This window comes from Mytilus edulis, chromosome 8 (genome assembly GCF_963676685.1).
Source record: "Mytilus edulis chromosome 8, xbMytEdul2.2, whole genome shotgun sequence".
Lineage (NCBI taxonomy): Eukaryota > Metazoa > Mollusca > Bivalvia > Mytilida > Mytilidae > Mytilus > Mytilus edulis.
The window spans coordinates 35576847-35604407 of NC_092351.1; the positions used below are offsets into that span (position 1 = coordinate 35576847).

Below are 27561 nucleotides of genomic sequence, written 5' to 3' on the forward strand. Positions count from 1 at the left end.
GCGAAACATAGGGATTTTACATTCCGTCATTGTCAGCGGCGTCCACAAATATTCCCTCTGTGGTGAAAGTTTTGGAAATTTTAATAACTAATTTAAACTGTCCTGGATTTCTACCAAACTTGGACGGAAGCTTGTTTATGATCATAAGATAGTATCAAGAAGTAAATTTTGTAAAATAGAAATCAGTACTTGCTTTTTCTTCCAGTTATCTATATCTATTGATGTTATTCTTTGAAAAAAGTGACAGGCATACCATGCCCTCATAGTGCAGCTGTTTATTTACTAATGATTATTGTTTATAAGTACCATATAATTTTTTTGAATGAAAAGAAAATTTTGTTTACTTATCTATGTTCACTTACAGGATACATTTTACAGTGAAAAGAAGCCATCAAACTTTGTTGTAATGGAAAAGTCTTATAAATTTATCTACCCTGTTGCTAAGGAAGTGTTGCCAGGTGTTGTGTCGTCTGCTGCTAAATATGGCAGACCTCTACTGGTAACTGCAGATGGCGCTGTCTTTCAGATAGGGTGTGTACAGACTGTTGTAAAAACTTTGAATTGGGCAGGTGGTAAGTGAATCATTTTCTTTTAAACTTCTATCATTGTAAAATTGTCATTGTGATACATGTGTATTATGCAGAACTGTTTTCTTGAAGCAAAATCATGAGATTTTGTCAAAATTGTGAAGATCAAAGAGAAAACAATAGATCAAAGGAAAATGCCACCAAATATGAAAGCCTGATTATGTATAAAATTTGCAACAACCTCAAAACATGTTATAATTTCACAAAGATTAAAGTGCGTAACTATTGTTTGGAAGACAGAAATGGGAACATTTGAATGTCTTATTTTTCATAAGTTTGAAATTTAGTAGTTATTAAATTCTTCCCATCTTTAGTTTAAAGTGCACATTTTGAGGTTGAATGGGTACAAAAATGTACTTGAAATGGTTTGTGTGGATTGGTTTAATAATTGACTAATTTTTCATAATTTTTATATGCTGGTTTATTGGACATAATATGGTATACTGTTGTCTGTCTGTCCGTCGTCAACATGTAAGACAATAACATAAAAAAATGCTAATTTGCACGAAAATATGGTGAATCGTTTATATCTTTTGATTTGAGCTCCCTTTCATTTTTTATAAATTTTAGATGTCAAGTTTAAAAGTTACATGTTTTTTTCATTAAAAAAGGGTGATTTTCCAGTTTCCGTACAATAACATAAAAATGCTTTTACCAATTTGCAAGAAACTTTGATGTATTGTTTATATCTATTGGCATGAGCGCCTTGACTATTTTTCAACTTTTAGATTAACTTTTCTGAGTTGTGGAATTTTATTAATAAAAAATGGAGGATTTTCCAGAATTTTAAAATGCTCTGAGCAGTTTTCATTAAACTTTGGTGACTGCTTATATATATTAAGATAACCTCCCTTTAATTTTCAGGAATTTCTGATATGAAAATTCAGAAGTTATTGAACTCTTTTCTTGATAAAGTGACAGGTTTATCATGCACTTATGATGCAGCTGTTTATTTTTAATATTAACCACATTAGATACTATGACATTTTGTACTTTTAGACAACAGAGAGATTGTAGTTCAGACTAAATGTTACCTGCCTGATTTAAAAACAGAGCCTGTCAATGACGAAACAGAGTTTTATGTCAAAGAGTACACTTGGAACATCTTTTGCTTATACACAGACATGATTGAGAAAGTTCTAAAACAACGTGATCTCATATATCTAGAATCAGGAGATGTTCCAAATGGTTTTGGTGAGTGGCTTAATAGCTGTATTTTAATTTTCATTTCTCAATTGTTTAACCATGGACATATTGAGTGAGACCATTCGCAGAGGATGTTTTAAAAATTTTTGGGTTAATAAACCTTGTATATATAAAATATGTCAATGTATTTTCATATAACTCATTTTTAGCTCACCTGTTCTCAATAAAAGAACAGGTAAGAATTTTTTAAAACCTGAAAATTAAGATTCCAAAAGTATACAATTTTCTCACAAACCATGGAAATGATATTGGAAAAACCAAAAAATCAAATATCCACAAATATGCAAGTTTTCAGCAATCTAAGAAAATTAATACCAACAAATATAAGAATCCATAATATATGTTACGCAGATTTTAGTGTGACATCCATTTTCACTGAACTAGTACAAATTTTTGTTTAGGAGCTAGCTGAAGGCCCTATTCTTTGGTGCAGAATTTTCTCCCTGTATTGAAGACCAATCTCTGTATACATAGGTGCTTGAAAATATGTTATTTGTTGAACATTTGAATTAGTATTTGATTGTTTTAATTTTTCAGTTCACAACTCTTTTGGTTGCAAACATGTTTGGAAGAAAGTTGATAGTATGTTCAACCAGTCTGTTTGTTCCATGTGTAACAGATGCTGTGGGCTAGGCAGGAAGTGTAAATACAATGGAATTATGGGAGACAATTTTAGAGAGTGTCTGTGTAAAACCTCTTTACCAGGATGTGTGGATTGTGGGATTTGTACAGATTGTGCTAATGACTTATGGGTAAATGTTGCAATTAGAATAACAATTAACCATAAGTTTCATGAAATAGAGCAGAAAAATTTATTAATGTAAAATGAATTTATAATCCATTATAAGGCAAGTTGTTGGTTTATTGACAGCGCAAGGGCTTTATAGCCAGTAAAGGTTGTTATAAACCCCCATCATCATTGTTGGTTTGACAGAAGACAGTGTTTCTCATAGCGGCAAAATTTAAAAAGACCATAGGTCAGTCTCACTGATATCTGCACTGTTATACTTGCAAATAAAACCAATTTTATTCTGATACTTACCTGATAACTGATAGAATGACAGTTGAAATTATCTAGTAAGGTAAAAGGAAGGTTAAAATTAAATGTTAATTAAGTTTTCTGCTGAAGTTAGATTGATAGGAGCTACTAGTAATAGATTAATGATTTTTGGGATACCATTGCTTTTAAGCAATCTGTGTAGACTTATACCATTGACTCGGGGCCATGCCCTCACGTCAATCGTTTTATTCTAAACATCAAGGAACATCTCAGATTCTTGAAGTTGTCTTGCTTTAAATGGTATAAAAAACAAAAGGATTGAATTTAAACAAGTGTCCTATAATGTTCTCATTATCTTCATGTTTCGATATTTCCCTTGACTTGTATGCATGTTTTTAACAACACGGAAAATCAGAATTAAGCAGTATTTATATTTAGTGTTTTTATAAATTTAGAAACAAGTCAGAGGGATTTCCCTAGTTTTGATAACATGCTAGAGTTCTCTGGATTCCGATCGATCAATCTATTTCTGTTATATAAGAACTGAAGTGGAGTTTTCTAATATGTCACCGTTATGAAACTGATATTTGATATTGTACTTCCATAAAGAGATGGAGGTTGTTTAATTAACATTCAATATACGTCTTTGCTACAAATCACAAGTCTAGGGTTTGTTTAGGTAATTATGCGCATGCATATAGTTTTCTTGACTTGAAGGGTTATCAGATTGAATGGTTGCTCTGGATTCCCCACTCCATTGATTAATTTGAAACTCATGGGATCCTCTCTATGTCTGTCTGCTATTGAGGGTTATTGTTGTTGCATAACTTTAAATCATATGCATCATTTAAATTAAAATAAATGTAGTCCACAACGTAAAGGTGTAACTAGAACACCCCTTCAGCAAAATTGGAGTCTTCCATATTATCACTTCGAGTTGTCTCCCTTCCATAAGTAACTTTCGTCAAACGACAATATGATACGTCGAGAAAAATTAACTCATTCTGTCGATAGACTTTGTATCATATTAAAACCGATCGCAATTTAAACAGAGGAATGTGTACAGAAAGGAGTCATGCCCACTGACATAAAGGAAATTAAATATTTAAAGAGTTAGGAATGGGGTTCCATTTAGAATTCACGTAGGAAAATAGGTGATAAGGTAAAAAGCGTCAAAATACCTTCTCTCACTCTCAGTGACTGCTGTGGAAAGTAAACTTGGAATCGATAGTACAAGAAAAATACACAATAAGTACATTGTTCATACACTTGTATCGAGGATTGGCTATTTTTAAAGTTGAATAACTATTCAGATTACGTAAATTCCATTTTACGAGTATTTTTACGTGTGCAGTTGAATTATTTTTGAAAATAATACTAATACATGTACATGTATCAATGAAAACAATGGCAATCGTATCCCTCAGAGCAATCTGCTCTTTGATTTTTTGGTGAAGTTGAATTGCTATCAGCACATATCAGTTTGATCATTATTTTGAGGGGTCATGGTCCAGTGACTTTCAATTAATTAATTGTCAATTTTCAAGCTACTGGATGTGTGCAAAATTTTCTGAATTTATATATATATATATTATATAGATTACACATGAAAATAAATTGTAACATGATAAGACAACGGAATGATAGAATTTTAAGATAACATATAAGATTTAGATAGTTCTTATAATGAGCTTTCAGTCAATAAAAAGAAATGGGATAATGTGACAAGTTTTCTTGCTACAAAACATATAACTTACATTTCATTACATATAACTTTATATCATGAGTTATCTCCCCTTACATGTCTAAGTTGAAAAATGTGAATGGAGCAAAAATATTTTCAGTTATTACAATAATATAAAACAGATGATTTTCTGCATTAAGATGAAAATTCTTTATTAAACAAATTACATTTCTCTTGCAAAATTATTGTTCTGATATAATATTAAAGAGCTAATAAATATACTGTTCAAAAAATTATCGTAAATAATATTGTTTAAATTATAATTTCCAGGAACTTAGAAGTTATTTACGACCACAGGTTTATTGCAACAGTAAAAGGGTTGTGTCAAGTCCATCCACGTATATGGAAAGTATATTAAACAAAGTTCCACTAGATCCTTTAGCTTACAATGAAGTAGAGCTGGTTTATAATACAGAAGGGAAGAAGGGTTTATTACTAAGAGAGTAAGTTCTTTATCATGCATGACAGTGCCTTAATAAGGACAGAAAATATTCATTGGAATTTGTTTTTTTCTACTGAACAGTCAATCGGAGGCACATAGGCCAATCAGACATTATAAATGGGATTTCAAATCAGATTAAAATTTATTTGTACAAACTCCCTTTTCAAGCTTACAAAGTATGTCATATTTTTTTTTAGAATTTCTAATTAATCATTTTCAAAATTTCATATACATCCTCTGAGTTAATCTTTTACATTACTGTTATCTTGGTTAGAATGTGTAGTATACAAAGTATGTAAACACAGACAAATTCATATGCTAAGATTTTATTTGACATCTTATTCAGTATCTGATTAAAGTGACTTCAAAAGTGATAATCTAAATTCAGCAATTATTGTATGCATTTATTATTGCGATTTTGTCATTTAATACTAAAATGAGATTTATATTTTTGTGGAATTGAGAAAAATCCTGTTTAATTCTTATACATGTGAATTTAAATTATGTGGCAGTTATAACCCTGTCCCATTATTCGCAATAATTTTAAAAAACGTCGCAATAATACTGATTTTTCAGGATTTATATTTCAGTGCAGAAGATGGTGCTATTGTTAGCGTTTTCCCTGGGAAGGCCACTGCTTTGTCATCAGCTGATATTGTGTCCAATAGCAAAATTGTTGAGAAGTTTAAGACTTTGATAAAGGATGTGGAAGACCCATTGTATGATTGTAAACATGGTGACTGTGTTAAAATCAGAATATCAGATCCAGGTGTAAGTAAAATTGAGAATAGAAATGGGGAATGTCTCAAAGAGATAACAACCTGACTTAAGAGCAGAAAACAGCTGGAAGATCAGATTAAGATCCACAAAGGACCAGATGGTTACTCTCAGCCAGAACAAATAAACTTGTCAAAGTTATCTCCCCTATATCAAATGACTACCTTAGTTTGCCAGGGTGGCCATTTGCAACCAGTGAATATTACTATTTCTCTAATTCTTACTCTATTTATCCTTTTCCTGACCTGTTGATAACTTTTATTTAATCATTATGTGGTTCTTTTGATCTCAGTTCTTCTTTTGTCAAAATTCAATTATGAGGTCAAATTTTTTTGCTTTCCTCTGAAATTGCTATTGTGACATCTTGAATAAAAGCAATCATACATGATGATGTCATGTAGAAAGAACAACATCTTTTTGCAGTTCGTACGAATAGAAGGATTAAAATTATCTGCATATTATCTTAAAATCATTTGAGAAACAGATTCCACCAATAAATCTCATGCAATACGATACTTATCTTCTCTTGACAGTTAAAAACATTCATGAAAATGTTACTGTCTCAAGTAGAAAAATGTTGTATTACACTTGATGCAGTGGTAGAATCTATGTTTATAGCACCAAGAAGGAAAATCTACGCCAGTACAAATTGAAATGTGTAAGTTTAAGTTTATATATAACTTTTTACTACCTCTAGATCTCACACTGCCCTGCATAACGTTTTGTCTACTTATGTCAATTAAGTTAAACATGAATTTAAGTATTCAAGTGTTTTAATTTTCATGCTGGATTTTTCTAAATTGAATGAAAAAAGATGTTCTTGACTTTATAACAAACTTCTTTTTCAGAGAATAATTGGTAAAGGTGGTGAACTGGACATGACAGCCATTAAAGAGTCCAAAGTTGTTTATCAGCCAATCATAAGCAGAGATCTTAAAACCAGCCATGAAACTGGACTGTTATGGTAAAATATGTTGTCTTTTATTCTTTATTTCAATTGATATTTTATAGTGTGTCTTTCTATAATTGTGATGTTACACTATTGTTTCAGAAAAGGTAGAAGGTTTGGTACCATTAAAACATTTAATCCTGCTGCAATTATTTGCTCCTGTCCTATGTCAGGAATCTGATGTTCAGTAGTTGTAGTTTGTTTATGTGGTTGATAAGTCTTTCTTGATTCTCGTTTTTTATGTAGATTATACTGCTGGTTTTCCTGTTTTAATGATTTTACACTAGTAATTTTTTGGGGCCCTTTATGGCTTGTTGTTTGGTGTGAGCCAAGGCTCAGTGTTGAAGAATGTACCTTGATCTATAATGGTTTACTTTTATATATTTAGATGAAGAGTGGTTTTTTTGGCACTCATACCACATCTTTCTATATTTATGAACAGAGAAAACTTAACTTTTGTGATATTTGTCATCGTTCATTAACCAGAACTAAGTTTTCTAGATACAATGATGTTTTTAATTTCTTTATATTCATGTTATATATGTATCTATACTACTAAAGGAAGAGACAGATTTCATTGAGCAGCAACTTCTCTGAAACCATACAAAGTTGGAAATATTTGTGATATGATATATAAATGGCGTGGTCAATATGCAACAGTTCAGTGTTTCACACAAAATTAAAAAAAGGGGTCATCAATTTTTTTATTAGCACACCTGGCCTAAAAGGCCATGTGAGCTTTTCTCATCACTTGGCGTCCGTCGTTGTCGTCGTCGTCGTCGTTGTCGTCGTCGTCTGTCGTCGTTAACAATTTTTCAAACATCTTCTCCTCTGAAACTACTGAATGGATTTGAATGAAACTTAGCATGATTGTTCCTTAGATTATCCTGCACAAAGTGTGTGCTTCGATTTTTGATCCGTCAAAAAACATGGCCGCCATTACTTAAAATAGAACATAGGGGTCAAATGCAGTTTTTGGCTTATATCTCACAAACGAAAGCATTTAGAGGGGTAAAAATGTTCATTAGGTCAAGATCTATCAGCCCTGAAATTTTCAGATGAATCAAACAAACCATTGTTGGGTTGCTGCCACTTAATTGGTAATTTTAAGGAAATTTTGCAGTTTTTGGTCATTATCTTGAATATTATTATAGATAAAGATAAACTGTTAACAGCAAAAATGATCAGCAAAGTAAGATCTACAAATAAGTTAATATGACCAAAATTGTCAATTGACTCCTTAAGGGGTTATTGTCCTTTAATGACAATTTTTCACAATTTGTTCATCATATTTGCTTACTTTAAAAAATCTTCTCCTCTGAAACTACTGAATGGATTTGAATGAAAATTAGCATGATTGTTCCTTAGATTATCCTGCACAAAGTGTGTGCTTCGATTTTTGATCCGTCAAAAAACATGGCCGCCATTACTTAAAATAGAACATAGGGGTCAAATGCAGTTTTTGGCTTATATCTCAAAAACGAAAGCATTTAGAGCAAATCTGACATGGGGTAAAAATGTTCATTAGGTCAAGATCTATCAGCCCTGAAATTTTCAGTTGAATCAAACAAACCATTGTTGGGTTGCTGCCACTTAATTGGTAATTTTAAGGAAATTTTGCAGTTTTTGGTCATTATCTTGAATATTATTATAGATAAAGATAAACTGTAAACAGCAAAAATGATCAGCAAAGTAGGATCTAAAAATAAGTTAATATGACCAAAATTGTCAATTGACTCCTTAAGGGGTTATTGTCCTTTAATGACAATTTTTCACAATTTGTTCATCATATTTGCTAACTTTAAAAAATCTTCTCCTCTGAAACTACTGAATGGATTTGAATGAAACTTAGCATGATTGTTCCTTAGATTATCCTGCACAAAGTGTGTGCTTCGATTTTTGATCCGTCAAAAAACATGGCCGCCGTTACTTAAAATAGAACATAGGCGTCAAATGCAGTTTTTGGCTTATATCTCAAAAACGAAAGCATTTAGAGCAAATCTGACATGGGGTAAAAATGTTCATTAGGTCAAGATCTATCAGCCCTGAAATTTTCAGATGAATCAAACAAACCATTGTTGGGTTGCTGCCACTTAATTGGTAATTTTAAGGAAATTTTGCAGTTTTTGGTCATTATCTTGAATATTATTATAGATAAAGATAAACTGTAAACAGCAAAAATGATCAGCAAAGTAAGATCTACAAATAAGTTAATATGACCAAAATTGTCAACTGACCCCTTAAGGAGGCTTGAGAGTATAAAAATTTCAGAAAAAAATTAAACATTTGTTTTTCATTACAAATTTTATTTATTACCTTTTGTAGTTGTGATTTTATCATATGGTACAAAAATCATTCAAAACAATTAATTCGTGTTGGCCCAAGATGACTTTTAAAATGTATACATCATTGGAAAAGTTCCAAATTATCTCCCTTTGGTGGAAAAATGCCATTTTTTGCCTTTAAAATTGAAATATCTTTTTTAACTCATCGGTGACCTATATTTTTTAATATAATTTCCATATAAGCTGTACTTAAACTAAATTATTGTAAAATTTGAGCGAGTTCTGTGATAAATTTCCTTTTTTTATTTCGATATTATCTTTATTTCTCCTACTACTTCAACAGAAAAAAAACACCTTTACAAAAATGTATGCTTCTTTCGAAGGCAGATTGTGAAAGAAAATGAACGGTGACCCCACTTTTTTATTTAATTTTTCTATTAACTATAAGATAAAGTTCATTTATAGAAAAATATAGAGAAATCCTATATAAATGATTTAGACCTGCGAACCCCCTTAAGGGGTTATTGTCCTTTAATGACAATTTTTCACAGTTTGTTCATCATATTTGCTAACTTTAAAAAATCTTCTCCTCTAAAACTACTAAACCAAATTTCAACTGAATGATCAGTAGGGTGTATAAAATAAAGTTTGTGCTTTATTTTTTATTTCGTCAAAAAACATGGCCGTCATGGCTAAAAATAGAACACAGGGTAAAATGCAGTTTTTGGCTTATATCTCAAAAACTCCAGCATTTAGAGCAAATAAGACAAGAAGTTAAAGTATTTATTAGGTCAAGGTCTACCTGTCCTGAAATTTTCAGCCGAATTGGGTAACTGGTTTTTCAGGTATAATGCCCCTGAATTGATGATTTTAAAGAAATTTTGCAGTTTTTGGTTATTATCTTGAATATTATTATAGATACAGATAAACTGTTAATAGCAAAAATGTTAAGCAAAGTAAAATCAACAAATAAGAAATTGTCAATTGACCCCTTAAGGAGTTATTGCCCTTTAAAGACTTTTTTCACAATTTGTTCATCATGTTGACTTACTTTAAAAAATCTTCTCCTTTGAAACTGCTGTATCAATTTCAGCCAAACTTAGGCTAAATGAGTTTCAGAGTATCTAGTATAAATTTTATATTTCATTTCCTTGTATGTCAGAAACATAGCTCCTATGGCTAAAATAGAACATAGGAGAAAATGATTTTTTTTTTGCTTTTGAAGAAAATAGGACGATTCAAAGAACATTTAAATAAATTGAAAAGCCAAAATAATCATTGATGAGAGATTTAACCAAAAAAATTAAGGTGAGCGATTCAGGCTCTTGAGAGCCTCTTGTTTTATTTTTTTTTTTGGGGGGGGGGACAATTTCGCAACAGCATAGCGTGTGGCAAAATAAGTAAAAAAATTAATATTTAATATAAATTCAAATCATATAACCAATTCTATGTTCTTTGACCACAGTTATTCTGTGTCAGAAACCTGTTGTGTGTCAATTGTTTAATTACAATCCAAATTCAGACCTGTATCAAGCGCGAATATTGTCCATTTTTGCCCCAACTGTTCAGGGTTGGACCTTTGCGGTCGTATCCAGCTGCACTCAGCGAAGCATTTCATTTTGTCTTACCATTTATCTGCCTGTCCTATTTTGTTTTCACACTCTAACTTAAGTTTGCCTCATGCAAATTTCGTGAAACTCATAATACTAAGTACCGCAACACCCAAAACCTGTTTGAATTTGGATAGTGAGTCATTTATGGTCATAGAGTTATGCCCCTTTTTAACTTGGAAAACTTGAGCAGTGGCATTTGCATCCTCATACACATTCTTTATGTTTTTAGCATTTATTGTTTTTGTTCTTTTTATGTTTTACCTTTAACATTTATGTATTTAGTTGCTGTACCCTTTGAACATTTTTTGTAATTTATATCTTTTTATTACAGCTATGAACCAAAATCCACTTCTTCACCAGTTGCACAGTTTATTGGAGTAGAATGCTTCTCAGAAAACATAAAAAAGTTTAGTTATAGTGAGTATTGATATTGATTTGATATTTGTTATATGGTTTATTTCCTATCGAAGGTCTGTGGTTTTCTCCAGTAACTCTGGCTTCCTCCACCAATAAAAACTGGCCGCCACAAAATAGCCTAAATGCTGTGCTTAAAAGCAACAACACCAAAAATCACCAACCCCTAAAAAATCAATTTCTAGTGATGGATATATATACTGCTTTTATAATTTATTGTCTTGTGCTGTTTTGTGAACTATAGCTATAATATTGATATAAAAAAAAATGCAAGTATTTTATGTCAAGGTTTAGCAATCAAGACAGAATCATGTGGAGCATGTGAAAAATAAGTGGTGTAATTCAGCAATGTTTATTATATTGATTATTTATAGTTTCCCTGTGATCTCATTTCTTAAGTAAACTTTCTAACAACAGTTGTCAAGTTATTTTGAGTTTATAGTTTTTACCACAATTTCACAGTTCACTGAACATAGAAAATAATAGTGCAATTGGACTATCCATGTACTATGGACATATTCTTGTTTTTTTATGCCCCATTTATGGGCATTATGTTTTCTGGTGTGTGCGGCCGTTTGTCCGTCCATCTGTTGGACCGTTGGTCCGTCGGTTGTACCGTTTGTTTGATGAAATTGAAGTCCAATCAACTTGAAACTTATTACACTTGTGGCTTATGATATGATCTTTCTAATTTTAAAGCCAAATTAGACTTTTGACCCCAATTTCACGGTCCACTGAACATAGAAAATGAAAGTGTGAGTTTCAGGTTAAAGTTTTTTGGTCAAGGTAGTTTTTGATGAAATTGAAGTCCAATCAACTTTAAACTTAGTACATATGTTCCCTATAGTATAATCTTTCTAATTTTAATGCCAAATTAGATTATTACCCAATTTCACGGTCCATGGAACATGGAAAAGGATAGTGCGAGTGGGGCATCCGTGTACTTTGGACACATTCTTGTTATCCCAATTTCACAGTCCACTGAACATAGAAAATACTATGGATACATTCTTGTGGTTTTTTTTTAAAGTTTGATAAAGGATCATACTAATTTAAATATTTTATTTCAGAAATAATTCATGAAGGTAAAAGTAGGTTTATTGGTATAGGAGTTGCTCCCAGGGATTATGCTCCCAACAGAATGCCAGGATGGAACCCAACCTCATACGGATACCATGCTGATGATGGAGGGTAAACATTTATTGTATGGGTGTCAATCAAAAGAGGGGCAAATATACCAGAGGAACAGTCAAACTCATGAATCGAAAATAAACTGACAATGCCATGGCTGAACATGAAAAAGACAAACAGACAAATAAAAGTACACATGACACAACATAGAAAACTAAAGAATAAGCAACACGACCCCACCAAAAAATAGGGTTGATCTCAGGTGCTTCGGAAGGGTAAGCAGATCCTGCTCCACTCCACATGTGGCACCCGTTGTGTTGCTTACGTTATCACAAACCCTGTAAATAGTCTTAATTCGGTAGGTCATATTCATGAAAAGGGAAGGGGATTGTAGTTACAACATAAGAAACAAAACAGATATCATCTGTGAAACGGTTATTCTATAACGATCTATAACGTTCAACCAACTCGTGATGGCGTCCATAAAATTTACGAGGGAATTAGTTTCCTTGAAAGGACAAGATATAGGTCATAATTAATGCATTTGATGCCACCTGATTTAAACTAAATGATTTTAAACCTCTACTCCCTAAATGGATGGCATACTGCAATCCCTTTGTCAGTTTATCCCTTTGTACATATGACTGTATGTTAATTAAAGTAGCATTTATCTGGTCTCACCATTCTTCAGTTTATCCTTTCATTCCTTGAATTCATCCATAAATTTTCATTACACTTTTCGCATGTACTTCATAGTAAAAATATTGATTCCTATATTATTGCAGAAGCCAAAAAAAATTTTGGCCTTTGTTAGTCTTGTAGGATTTTTAATTTTAGTTCATTAATATATATTTTCGAGTTTAGTATGACGTCCATTATCACTGAACTAGTAAACATTTTTGTTTATTGGGCCAGTTGAAACACATCACCGGTGAGGGATTTTCTCGCTGTGTTGAAGACCCATTGGTGGCCTTCAGCTGTTTTCTACTCTTTGGACCTTTAAAGTTTCTATGTCCTTCTTCAGTTCTTCATTCTCAATTCTCAGTCTGTCCTCTTCAGGTTTAATGATACTGATGGCTTTAAAAAAAAGAACATTTAATATTGTGATATTTTGGAGAAAGCAGTACGACTTTCTTAACTAAAGTGTATTTCTATCCCTGAACTAGAACACATTTTTGTTTAGAGGCCAGCTGAAGCACACCTCCAGGTGAAGGATTTTCTTGCTGTGTGAAAGACCTCACCTGTATGGTTGGATTGTTGTCTCTTTGACACTTTCCCCATTTCCATTCTCAACTTTGATATGTTAACTTTTGTTATATATGGAATGGTAGATTATGGAATACCCCAAGATTTATAATATGAAATCTTAAATTACTTTTTTACAGAATCTATACAGGGAAAAGTTCCTCCAATACAAAATTTGCCAGGTGTTACAAAGGTGACATAATGTCTGTGTATTGTGATACTGAATCCAAAGATATCAAATTTTACAAGAATGATAAAATGGTAACTTTAATTTTCTGCATACTTGTTAGAACAAGCGCAACACTTTTCTTTTTTAGTATGTGTTGCATTGAATATTTTGCATGAACAATTTTCTTTTCTGAAACAATACAACCTGATATGATGATTTATGGAAGGATCCTAAAGACACTTTAAGTATTTAGATTCAAAGTTAAGCCTATTTCTGATAGCAATTGAAATATTTTCTTTTCTAGATTTAGGTTTATAAGTAATACTGTGAAAAAACAAATTTTCCTGGATTAATGGGAAGTTATACTTTAATTTGTCGGATACTTGATTATGTGGTTTTGTCAAGGTCAACTTACAACTGTATAGTTTTTCGGTGTTTTGTTTCTAACACTTAAATTTGTTGATGTGTATACCCATCAATGCCACACAAATTGGTTACTCACAAAATTATTAATCCACTGTACCTGGAATTTCAATAATATAAATCTCTTAAATATGATGATGCTGTCAAATTTCACAACTTAACCTTTCAGTTTAATTATTTTAGACTAAAGTTTGTGAACCTAATTCACAGGATTTGATCTCCCTATTGTATTTCATGAGATCCTTAATGCCAATTTATCAGAAACGGAACAATTAAAGGATTTAGTTTTAATTTCAAGTCAATATTTATTTTTTTTAAGAAACTGTCAGTGGTTATCATAAAATTTATCAGTTCCAGAAATTAGATATTTTCAACTTAATATCTGTAAACTTATTTTCTATAGATATACAAAGTACCAGAAGAAATGATCACTGTACCACCAAATGGATTTTACCCCATGGTGTCTCTCCATTCAGCCGGAGAATGTGTAAAGCTATTGGAGAAAGAACCGTGGACACTTCGATCCAATCGTGTAAGTGCCAGAAAGTTAAACAGTGTGATGAGATCAAAATTTGGTTAAGAAAAGTTTTACCAAATAATTGAAAGGTTATGGAGCTCCTTTTCGAGATATTTAATGTAAAAAAATGGTGGGAAAAGGTTGGCTGACTGTTACCTTATATTTGCATTGGTATTATTTGGTTCTCAAATTTAAAGAAAAGAAATCAAAAGTCTGCCAAAAGTCTGAGCAACTTTTGTCGCAGAAAGCTCAACATAGGGATAGTGATCGGGCAGCGGCGGCAGCAGCGTTAGCTAACTTCTTAAAAGCTTTAGATTTTAGAAGGTTGAAGACCTGGATGCTTCATACTTTGTATATGGATGCCTCATGTCACGAAGTTTATGCCAGTCACATGTCCAATGTCCTTGACCTCATTTTCATGGTTTAGTGACTACTTGAAAAAAAAGTTAAGTTTTTTGTAATGTTAAATTCTCCCTTATTTTAAGTAATTGGATAACTATTTTTGATATGTGTGTACCTTGCAAGGTCCTGATGCCCGTCAGACAGTTTTCACTTGACCTCGACCTTATTTCATGGATCAGTGAACCAGGTTAAGTTTTGGTGGTCAAGTCCATATCTCAGATACTATAAGCAATAAGTCCAGTATATTCTGTGTACGGAATGATTGTAAGGTGTACATGTCAACTGGCAGGTGTCATCTGACCTTGACCTCATTTTCATGGTTCAGTGGTTATAGTTAAGTTTTTGCATTTTGGTCTGTTTTTCTTATACTGTATGCAATAGGTCTTCTATATTTGGTGTATAGAATGATTGTAAGGTGAACATGTCTAGCTGGTAGGTGTCACCTGACCTTGACCTCATTTTCATGGTTCAGTGGTCAAAGTTCTGCATAATATCAATTATAAGTAAAGAAGGTGGGACATTTTAGTGTGTGCACTCTTGTATATGAAAAGAATAATGGTGAGATTTAAATTGACCTGATCAGTTGCAAGCTTGGAGGACAACATTATACATGGTAGGGACTAGCCTGTCAATGATGAGTCTGTAAGTTCCAATACCTCACCTGCAAGCGCACTCCACTCTTATCTTGATTGACTAGGTTCAGTTTACCTACCAAAGGTAGGTGGTTCTCTCCAGAAACTGCAGCTTCTCACCCAATAAAAGGGCTAAGAAATAGCACAACAGTGCTGAACGTGTTGTTAAACATTATTAATCTTTGTAGAGTTTAAAAAAATGATTCTATTATCTCAAGTCACCCTTTTTCTCAATGCCTGTTTGTGACAGATGCTTCGTCAGACAAGTTTTAAAAACAGTTATATAGAAAGGCTTCATGCCTGACAAGTAAGGAAATTTAACGCGAATTCTGATAATTATATCAGTGGTAAACAGATATTAATTTTAATACAAAACTTTTGTATTATAAGGTCTGAAGGAATAACTTTATGGAGGGGGAAAAATGGTTCTGAAATTCTGAAATTTCGATCAAGATGGATATTATAGCACTATTTTCACTGAATGTGATTAATACAAAGTATTCATTAAACTTCTTATTTACCTCAAATGTCCTTTGAGAAAGACAATATTGGCAAAATAAGTTGTTTTTTTATAAATTCTCTTGTCTTATTTCTATTTCAGACTTTCAGTAATTCATGGAAATGGAGCTACGACGCATACAAGTATGGAAACATGTGGATAAGGTATAATGGATTTCTTAGACAAATTTATGTTTCATGCAGTTTATTATGTTGTCGAATCACATTATATATACATGTAATATATCAAAATTGATTTACTATGGGTAGTGTTCTATGGTTTTCCTCTAATTTTTTTTAATCACAGATACAAAATAAATGTACTTGTCCTATCTAAAACAGATAGATTATAAATATTGAAACATGTTTATACTTGTATATATATATATCTGTAGTTTTCATAGATTTCTTGATGTTTTTGAAGATATATGAAAAATAAAACTTGATTTTGGAACATTTTTTGGCCCAGCTTTGACAAACTTGAAAAAGAAAGACTTTTTTAAAAAAGCATGGAGTTTGGTAGCAGCAGCGTCAACAAAGTATTAGTTTGTGATTAGGTCAGTTTATGGAAAACCACTAGTTGAACAATAATGTCATTGATATTTAGTATCCAGTTGTATATGCATTGGCAAACCTCATTTCCTTGCAGATTATTTGGCCCCTCCCCTCAGTCATGGTATATTGAATTTGAAACTTTACTTAGTTTGCATGTGTTAGTTTGGGATTAGGTCAGTTTATGGAGAGCCACTAGTGGTATATTATTGGGTTTTGGTATGCAGTTATTTTAGCATTGGGACATCTCTTTTCAGTGGACACCGCCCCCTCAGTCATGGTATATTAACTTTTGCTTAATTGACATATGGGACTGACACATTTATCTATTAGTCCCAGATTTACATGTTTATAAGTTTGTGATTATGTCAGTTGAAGTGGAAACATTAAAGAAAGGTCGGTGATATTGGGTATGCAGTTGTATAAGCATTGGCATATCTAATTTTCACAGAAATTATATGACTATTTCTCTCAGTCATGGTCTGTTGGCTTTGAGTATTTTGCATTGTTTAGATGTAAGGTTGTGATTAGATTAGTGTAAGAGATGAACCATAATTTTAGTCTAATTAATATTTGAGATATAGTTGATAAGCATTTGCAATTCTCATTTTCATTGAGATTATTATGGCCCTGCCCTATAATCATCATGATTGCATTATATAAAGTTTGAGTTAAGTTTAATTTAAAGGGAATCACTTATGAAAAGCCAAACATATCTTAGTGTCAGTAGTTTTGTTTCTTTTCTGTAGTCCAAGAAAGAATTTATTAATGACACCAAAAGACAAAACAGATTTTCTGACCGGATGGGTTATACTACATAATCCTACCAAAGGACTTATAGGATATCAGGTAATTAAAACTATTTCACAATCTAAAAGGGTAATTTCCTTATCATATTTCTCGACTTACACCTATAAATTGAAACTGATCGTTTGTGAGTGACCTTGAAAAAAAAATTGATATTTTTGTGCATAGGATAATAAAAACAGACACTAAGATTCAATATATCCGTTTTCTAGCATTTGTAAATTATGTCCTATATAATTTCAAACTCACCTAGTTTATAATATCAAATTTGACTTTTTCATCTTTGTGTTCTTCTTATTTTATGCCCCAGCTCTAGTTGAATGGGACATAAAGTTTTACCCTTGTCAGTCTGTATGTGCATACATCCCAAAATTGGTTTTTGTTTTGCCTTAACTAAATGTCATGAAACTTATTCACAACCAAACACAGGTCCAATGTAAATGTGGGTGGTCTCACTTTAACTGTTCTAGAGTTTTATCCCCGGCTTAGCCTATATGTAGGATTTTGATTGGTTAACGCATGTCGTTACAAAACCCATAGCCCCTGTGTGTTGCTTACCCATATCCCCAGACGTTGCTTACCATTATCCCGGGGAACTTCACGCAAGTTTTCCTTAGTTCCATGATTGCTCCTTGTGAAATATTGAATTCTGTAGATTATCCATGATGTTTGTAATTAAATATTTAATTCATTAACGATTTTGTCCTATTATGCCGATCATTTACACTCATTTCATTAAATGCATCACTTGACTGCCACATTTTCAAGGAATGGGACTACTGAACTAGCTATGCAAATGACCCACGTAAACGTCACACCATCTACGACGTAACTCTCACAAGACTGAGCGCCAAATTTGACTCAATTCATTTTCTCTGTCTCCGTATTAAAAACGTCTTATATTTGACTACCTGTAGGGTTCTACCAAAGGTAGTACCTTACACCCCGTAGAAACTATGTAAAATTTCCAAATTTCAATAAAACTTTTTTAGATAATGAAAAAACCGTTGTTTTCACGTTACACTTTGTACCCGAATTTCCATAAAACTCGCCCGATTCGGACTAAGACCGGGGATAAATTTGTTATCTACGTTCATATCTGTAGATATGGATATTTTAACACCCTTCAGTACCCTGTACACCCTTCGGCTACGCCTCATGGTGTACTTGGGTACTTCAGTTTATGCACTCTTAACTGTAATTTGCCTCTACCAAATGTTATGAAACTCATACATAATGCTTATTACCACCAATTTCAGATCAAAATTTGCTGTCAACACTCTACTCTTGGAGTACTTGTAGAAACTACAGAAATTGGATCACTTGGCCCAAATGAATCTCTTCCTTTACACATGAAAAGAAATAGTATGTATAACATGTAGTATTATTATGAGAAAGCTGGTCAAAATGTGTATTTGACCAATACTGATAAAATTGAGAATGAAAATGGGGAATGTGTCAAAGCGACAAACCCGACCAAAGAGTAAACTACAGTCGATGGCCACCAATGCGTCTTCAATGCAGCGAGAAACTACTGCATCTGGAGGCGTGCTTCAGCTGGCCCCTCAACAAATATTTTTACTAGTTCAGTGATGATGGATGTCATACTTAACTCTGAAATATACACAAGAAACTAAAATTAAATATCAAACAAGACTAACAAAAGCGAGAGGCTTCTGACTTGAGACAGGCGCAAAAATGATAATGTTCACTTAACCCTTTCATTAAATATTGGGCAATCACTCAATATATTTTTTAAATCAATGTATTTTTCATATTTTCCTCAAATTAATAAGAAAAAGCTTTGATTAATTAGAGAATAATATTATGTTTACACTGACTATAAGTGAAATTACCAGATTGCAATTTGTCTTCAATTGAGACTACTATTTCTTGTAGTCAATACCATACACAACAGTATTCTTAACATTATACTGACAGTCAATTTCAAAATTACAATTACTGTAAATTCAAAAGTTATTGCGTGCTTTTATTATTGCAATTTTTTCATTTAAGACTAAAATGCGATTTAAATTTTTGAGATATTGAGAAAAATTCTTTTTAATTCATATAAAAAATTTCAAATGCAAGTTTAAATTATTGCGATTAATTACAATCCTGTCAAATTTTTATAGCTTGCTGTTTGGGGTGAGCTAAGGCTCCGGGTTGAAGACCAATCTTTGACCTATAATGGTTTACTTTTACTTATTGTGACTTGGATAGAGAGTTTTCTCATTGGCACTCATACCACATCTTTTTATATCTACTAAGAGCTAGACACATTAGAACAGAACATTTCTGAATGCATATAAAATAAAAATATATGCAAGGCTTCTTGTATTATTCATGGACACAGTGCATAATCTATATAATTGCCTTATCTTTTTTTTTAGCTCCAGAAGATGAAGAAGTGGTGATTGAATGGATTGCAATAAATAAAATCAAAGAGTATGATACTGATGATATAAAACAACTATTTACTGAGGCTCACGAAAACAGAAAATATAGTCACAAGTATGTCAGTTATTGATTATAGTACTGATGATATAAAACAATTATTTACTGAGGCTCACGAAAATAAAAAGTATAGTCACAAGTATGTCACTGCTATTAATAATTTACTGATCGATATGGCAAAAACAAATCCAGCTATTTCTTATTGTTGTTATACTTTCGTTTGATGTGTTCAAGCTTGAAATTTTGCCACTAGATTAGGCACTTTCCATTTTGAATATTCCTCGAAGTTCAAATTATATTTGTCATTTTACTTATATGGTGCTTATGAAAACAAAAAATAATTGTCAATAGCAGGTTACTATTTATTATACTGCAATCAGCTTTTTTACTATACAGGTAAAGCTATACGTATAAACGTTAGCTTTATACGTCAATGACCTCAACTCACCTATAAGCCCCGCCTACTTACAATGTCACGTCACAACCATGACAACGTGTAGTAACAATGGTCAAACTTTTACGAATTTAAACTTGTTATGTCTACAAATTGGTAATTTATATACCATGTTTATCAAATGTTATTAATTAAATTCATTTTCCCTTTCTAATTCCTTAAATTGTCAATGTCTTACCGCCTAGACTACGCTCATAGGGAAATACCCCAAAATGGTACCCCAAGGGGGAAATTCCAAACACTTTTTTTTAATAATATTTGTTTCATATTTTAATTATTTTTTTTATCGATTTCAGTATAATAACAATATATATTCGGCACAAAACAGGGGAAATGCTCGGTATAACCTCGCATTTCCCCCGTTTCTAAGCCTCATACAAATAAATTTCATATTTCAAGACACTATACGTATATTGTCTATTTTTCCAACAACAAAATTTGATACCAAATAAAAATGTACATGTTTGTGTATAATTTCGTAAATCTAAGTACTAAGTGATTAGTGAATTGACATTTAAAGTTAAATATTATTTTAACATGTTGTAATTTGTTTTTGTATAGGTTAAAAGTGAAAAAAGACGCGAAAGCTTCCACGACAGAAACCTTACCAACATTTAATGAGACTGAAGACAATGTGAGTTGTGGTGTTTGAACCAACTAATTTTTATGAGTTATTTATTTTTGTGACATTCACATGTAGCTATATATAAGTAATGAAAATTTAAATAGTCATGAATATGTAAAACTTGGATTTTCCTTATCTGGCTTCATCAAGTAAATAAGAAATTCGTGATATTAAATTGCTGTAAAGTAGGCAAGAGGTGAAATGTAGTATTCACAAAAATAAGTTGGTTAACAGTATATCCATTGCATTACTTATGGAAATTATACTAATGTTAATAAAATAAGAAAAATTTCTGCCAGGGAACTGTTAAAACTGAGTAAAGTTCATTATTTATACAAGTTTTAATATAATTTGAATAGCTTTCTTACCTACTTTACCTCTATTTATTATGCCCTACTGACGTTTGTTTCCTTACGTTGTTTGTTCGTCCATCCATCTGTCCTGCTTCAGATTAAAGTTCTTGGTAAAGGTAGTTTTTGATAAAGTTGAAGTTCCATCAACTTGAAATTTAGAGCACTTGTTCCATATCATATGATCTTCCTAATTTAAAGTCTGAAATTAGAGTTTTGGCTGCAATTTAAGGTCCACTGAACATATAATGTTAGTGCCCGCTTCACATAAAAATTTTGGTCAAAGTTGTTTTTGATGAAGTTGAAGTCCAATCAACTGGAAACTTAAAACACATGTTACGTAATATAGTATCTTTCAGATTAGAGTTTTGACCCAAATTTCACAGTCCACTGAACATTGAAAATTAAAGTGGGAGTGGGGCATCGGTGTACTTTGGACATATTCTTGGTACATTTTAAATGTGGTTAAAATATGAAATATATTAGTGTAGGAAAATAGACAGTTAAAGAATCAAACTTTACAGATGATTGTCATTATAGTTGCAACACATAGAAAAAATATTACAAGTTAAATTTGTTCATTATGATAAGAATTACATGAAACTATAGTAGCATCAAACATGGGATAATTTGTTCACCTTACTTTTGTATTTATTTAGGATGGTTATTGTTCACCTTACTTTTGTATTTATTTAGGATGGTTATTGTTCACCTTACTTTTGTATTTATTTAGGATGGTTATTGTTCACCTTACTTCTGTATTTATTTAGGATGGTTATTGTTCACCTTACTTCTGTATTTATTTAGGATGGTTATTGATCACCTTACTTCTGTATTTATTTAGGATGGTTATTGTTCACCTTACTTTTGTATTTATTTAGGATGGTTATTGTTCACCTTACTTCTGTATTTATTTAGGATGGTTATTGTTCACCTTACTTTTGTATTTATTTAGGATGGTTATTGTTCACCTTACTTCTGTATTTATTTAGGATGGTTATTGTTCACCTTACTTCTGTATTTATTTATTTAGGATGAATATTGTTCACCTTACTTTTGTATTTATTTAGGATGGTTATTGTTCCCTTACTTTTGTATTTATTTAGGATGGGTATTGTTCACCTTACTTCTGTATTTATTTAGGATGGTTATTGTTCACCTTACTTCTGTATTTATTTATTTAGGATGAATATTGTTCACCTTACTTTTGTATTTATTTAGGATGGTTATTGTTCACCTTACTTCTGTATTTATTTAGGATGGTTATTGTTCACCTTACTTCTGTATTTATTTAGGATGGTTATTGTTCACCTTACTTCTGTATTTATTTAGGATGGTTATTGTTCACCTTACTTCTGTATTTATTTAGGATGGTTATTGTTCACCTTACTTCTGTATTTATTTAGGATGGTTATTGTTCACCTTACTTCTGTATTTATTTATTTAGGATGAATATTGTTTACCTTACTTTTGTATTTATTTATTTAGGATGGGTATAAACTTGATGTGATTAAGAATAATACACTAGTGAACTCATATGTGTTGAAAAAAGGAAGATACTGTATTGAGGTTGCAAAGATAGATGGTTATGATGAGTATTTAATGAAGAGGCCAAAATGTCCAGTAAGTACAAGATTGCTTGCATATTTTACCATTGACAACTTTTAAGTGGTACCCAACTTCTTCACTCATATTTTTTTACTCCCTTTTTTTATATAAAATTTTGACAATTAACGTTTCCTTTGATTATTTGACAAAATATAAAAATTTCAAAGAACCAACCACTTTATCAGAAAAAATTCATAGTTATATAGCAGTTTCACAAACACCTAATTTGATCATTTGATCATTTGCGTAACTTTACAATGAGATTAAAATGTTTAGCTGATTTTTACAGAGTTATCTCCCTGTAGTGTTAGGTACCACCTTAACCCTTAGACTGCTATGTGCGACTATCGTCGTTCCGATAAAGCAGTCCTCTGCTGCTATGCGCGACTATAGTCGTTTTCCGTAACTCGTTTGTTTACACAGTTACCATGGAATGGGCGGAGTCAATATTCATGAGATTTGCGGCAGTTTTGACTTGTATGGATTCTGATTGGTTAAAAATCTGCGTTCTTTCGAGTGTCTCTTGACTTTAAATCAGGTATAAGCGATAAAACCGAAAGTGAAAATTTTTGGATGGAAAAAAGTGACAAAATGGCAGATATTATTTGGAGAAATGGCCAACACATTCAGATGTATTTCAATAATAACGATTTAACAGCGGCAGCTGATTAAAAGGATTTGGACGAGAACAGAAGATATAATAGATGGAAATAGAAACATTCTATCAAAACTGCAAACAGAAGACTTTTAAAGCGAGAACCGCGGGGATTCCCAGACCTTGTTCAAAATGGATGACATGAAACAAGATTTGTGATGTTTATTATTATTATTGACTTTATTTCCTCTTATACAGAGATTATATCACAACATACATACATATTAGAACAAAACACAAAAAAAAAACCATATATTTAGACAGTTCAAAGTATCAAAGGCACATATTTAAGCAATTTCGATTGTCACTAATGATCAGTAGTTTATCGATAAAAATGTTTACATGTGCTGTAGACATGCTGGACACAAAGTTTTGAGAATACAATACTCTCGTCGTCATCAAGCTCGTATAAAGTGTCACAGGATAGAAGAGTGGCTGTGAATTCTAGAGACGATAGGCTGTCCATATAGACACTAAACTGGATTGGGTTTATGTTTATAATGTCTCTCCACATTTCATTTCTGTAATCAAGAACAAAATCACATGAGCATAGTATATGTTCTAAAACGTTTGAAAACAGTTTCCCGCATTTTTCACATAGGAGTTGTTCAGCTTCAATACGAACAATAGCGCACAAGTCGATTATGTACTTTGAAGCTACTCTTAAATCTGGATATCTCTTCGCAATTATCCATGCTTTATGTAACTTAATGACTGGATGGATAAGTTTGAAAAAGTTAAACTCGCTGTCGTTTGAAATCCTTTCTAGCCACTTCAATTGTTCAGTCTTGTGAATGTTTTGCGACACTACATTGTTCCAGACAATTTTTGAAGGAACAGCCCCAAGTTCAATAAAATTTACAACATATTGCAAGAGATTGTACTTAATAAATAGTCTATACATATCAGGAATGAAACCAAGCTGATTGTCCACACATGTGTATTTAAACTCTAGTAGTCTGGCCATCATGATCTGCTTTGGTAGGTGAGTTGAGTTCAGTCTACATAATCTGCCGAAAAATAAAAGTTTGCATTTGTCAATATAACACTCAATGCAGAGCCATCCAAGAAGGCTGGTACACTTGTCTGATCTGGACCTTTTAGGTAATCCTTGTACCACTTTACATACGAATCTGTGAGCTCGTTCGAGCAATAGTAATTCAGATTTGGTAAGATTGTTCCACAGTTCGCAACCATATAGTGCCCTCGTATAAGCCAATTCGTTTACAATTTTCAAACATGTAGATGTGTTCAAGATAGCTGGATGGACACCAGAGTTCATAATGGAAATAGTAGTTGCACGTAACATATGACACGCATTCATCGTTTGTTCCATAGAATTAAAGCTACTCTCTAAGAGAATACCGACATGTTTAGTAGATTTGACGATTGGTATTTCTGAACCATATAGAAAGAATCTATCAATAGTGTTTCTTTGGCACTTTCCATATAGTAATACATGACTCTTACTGGGTGAAAACTTGAAAGCCCATCGCTCACTAAACAGCTGGCAAATGTTTATTAGGGTTTGCATTCCTTGGGTTGTAGGAGACATCAGAGCTATATCATCCGCTTGTACAGAACATGCGACTCTTACGTCATAGAGAATTGTACCGTAACTCGTTTTGTTCAATTCAATAAGTAAGTCGTTGATTAAAGCTAAGTAAAGAACAGCTGATAACACACCTCCTTGATGCACTCCTCGTTGTAGTTGAAACCATCTCGACAGTTTATTATTGAATAAGATTGAGCTTTTCATGCCACGATACATTTCATCAATCAGAAGCCAAAATTTTCCACAAACACCATATTCTTTTAATTTTAGTAGGAGAGCGTCATGCCACAATGAATCAAATGCCTTCATACTGTCCATCAGAACAACGATGACTTTACTGTTGCGTTCGATATAGTGTCTTATTACCTCCTGCATAGTAAACGATGCATGTGTACTGCATAACAATTTCTGATAAGCCATTTGTGTCGGATGCGGAAAGTTTTGTTGAAGAGGTTCTAAATGAGGTACGAGTATTTTCTCGAAAATCTTCGATATGCAGCTTGTTAGCGATATACCTCGGAATGAATTTGGGTCAGTTTTATTTTTATTCCCACCTTTGAACAGTGGAATTATAACACTTGATTTCCAATCAACAGGTATATAACAGTTTTGAATTATCAAATTGAATAAGGCGCACAAATGTTTTTGTAGTTGTTTTCCACCATACTTCACATGTTCGTATGAAACCTTATCCAAACCAGTAGATTTATTATTCTTTAGCTTTTTACAAACATCATAGACTTCGTCATATTCAAACTCCGTAATATTTTCACTGACTGCTCTAAAGCAGTTTCGAATATCAGCAATTGTTTGTTTCATATTTTGTTCTCTTTCAGGATTGAGCAAAGTTCTGTCGGTTTTGAATATAGATTCAAAGTGGTCGGCCCAAGCCTCACATATATCATTATCTTCTGTATATGTACGTCCATTTACACGAAGTTCACGGCAAATAACCTTTTGTTTTCTTCGACTTTTGAGAACTGACCATACGTATTTCTGGTCTGAGTCTATAGATTCTTCGAGTTTTTGTGCACAGTCTTTCATATAAGCATTATATGCGAGTTCTAATTCCTTTCTGAAATCTCTTTTAGCGTCCTTGTATGCTCTGAAGAAAGAGTTGTTTCTATTGTGTATTTTGCCGTTTGCAATCCAATCTGCACGACGCTTTCTCATATGTGCATGATTAATTTTTACAGTGTTCGTCCAATACGGTTTAAGATGTTTGACGAAGCTTTTATGTGGTAATGTATCATGATCGGCAGTCATTATTGCATCGACAATAGTCTTGTAGTATGACTCAATAGTTTCTGCGGTTGCAGGTGAGGATGGTGCACAGACACTCCAAAGATTTTGAGAAACGGCAAAGGAATAGTCCGTGATTAAATTAAGTTCAATCGCCTTCGTCCAAGCAACTTTTTCACTTAACTGTGTTAAAAGTGGATTCTGATTTATACTGTCCGGTCTACGGTAACCGTTAATTTCCATCGTGCATATAATAGGTTTATGATCCGACACGTTGAATATATCTTCATCAGGAATAAAAACTTCGGATATATGACAAACGTATTCTCTTTGAGTTATTATGTGATCTATAGCAGTTTTTGGACCACCATCGTAAGACTGAAAGGTATGTATAGGACCAATGGCAAAAGTTAGTGTGTGAAGTGAGACACTACTAGTCGCCTCTAAATGTGTATTCAGTAAGTTGCTCCTTCTGTCATTCACAAATTTATATCGCGGTCCTTCTATCTTGCAATTGAAATCGCCCAATAAGAAGACAGTTCCAAGGTTTGTATAAGCACGGTAGATATCCATTAGATATTCCAATTCATCCACAAACAAATGAAACGGCTGTGTCGTAGCAGGTAAGTATACGGAAATTAGGAAAACACTAGGTTGACCCGGAAACTGTATTTCAATGCCACATATTCGATTACTTTCAATATCAAGTTCTACTATGAACGGACACAAATAGTTTGACACTAAAAATGCAACTCCCCCACGAAAGTTACAATTAAAATTGAGAAAGGAAATGGTGAATATGTCAAAGCGACAACCACCCGACCATAGAGCAAACAACAGCCGAAGGCAACCAATGGGTCTTCAATGTAGCGAGAATTCCCGCACCCGTAGGTGTCCTTCAGCTGGCCCCTAAAATATGCATAATAGTACAGTGATAATGGACGTCATACTAAACTCCGAATTATACACAAGAAACTAAAATTTAAAATCATACAAGACTAACAAAGGCCAGAGGCTCCTGACTTGGGACAGGCGCAAAATTGTACATTTCAGGATGATACTCATCTACACTTTTCCCGTACGCTCGATAACTCGAATCAACTGTGTTCATAAAATGAAATTGCGATTTCCGCAGCCAATGTTCAGCTATTGCAATAACATCAATTTTCAATTCGCTCAAAATATTTGTTAAGTAAGGCACTGCGGACATAATACCGCGACA

At 32.6% G+C, this 27561-nt stretch overlaps 1 protein-coding gene across 1 annotated transcript in view; it reads left to right on the forward strand.

Annotated features, from left to right (window-relative positions):
* Positions 1 to 27561, forward strand: part of LOC139486753 (uncharacterized) — a 128021-nt gene that overhangs the window by 29115 nt on the left and 71345 nt on the right. Inside the window, exons 14-29 of the mRNA XM_071271690.1 lie at positions 365 to 572; positions 1587 to 1781; positions 2331 to 2545; positions 4808 to 4980; positions 5570 to 5750; positions 6605 to 6720; positions 10935 to 11020; positions 12088 to 12208; positions 13534 to 13654; positions 14389 to 14517; positions 16138 to 16199; positions 17336 to 17435; positions 18653 to 18758; positions 19787 to 19907; positions 20866 to 20938; positions 22768 to 22902. Of these exons, the coding sequence (XP_071127791.1) occupies positions 365 to 572; positions 1587 to 1781; positions 2331 to 2545; positions 4808 to 4980; positions 5570 to 5750; positions 6605 to 6720; positions 10935 to 11020; positions 12088 to 12208; positions 13534 to 13654; positions 14389 to 14517; positions 16138 to 16199; positions 17336 to 17435; positions 18653 to 18758; positions 19787 to 19907; positions 20866 to 20938; positions 22768 to 22902 (2142 nt within the window). The remainder of the gene's footprint in view (positions 1 to 364; positions 573 to 1586; positions 1782 to 2330; positions 2546 to 4807; positions 4981 to 5569; positions 5751 to 6604; positions 6721 to 10934; positions 11021 to 12087; positions 12209 to 13533; positions 13655 to 14388; positions 14518 to 16137; positions 16200 to 17335; positions 17436 to 18652; positions 18759 to 19786; positions 19908 to 20865; positions 20939 to 22767; positions 22903 to 27561) is intronic.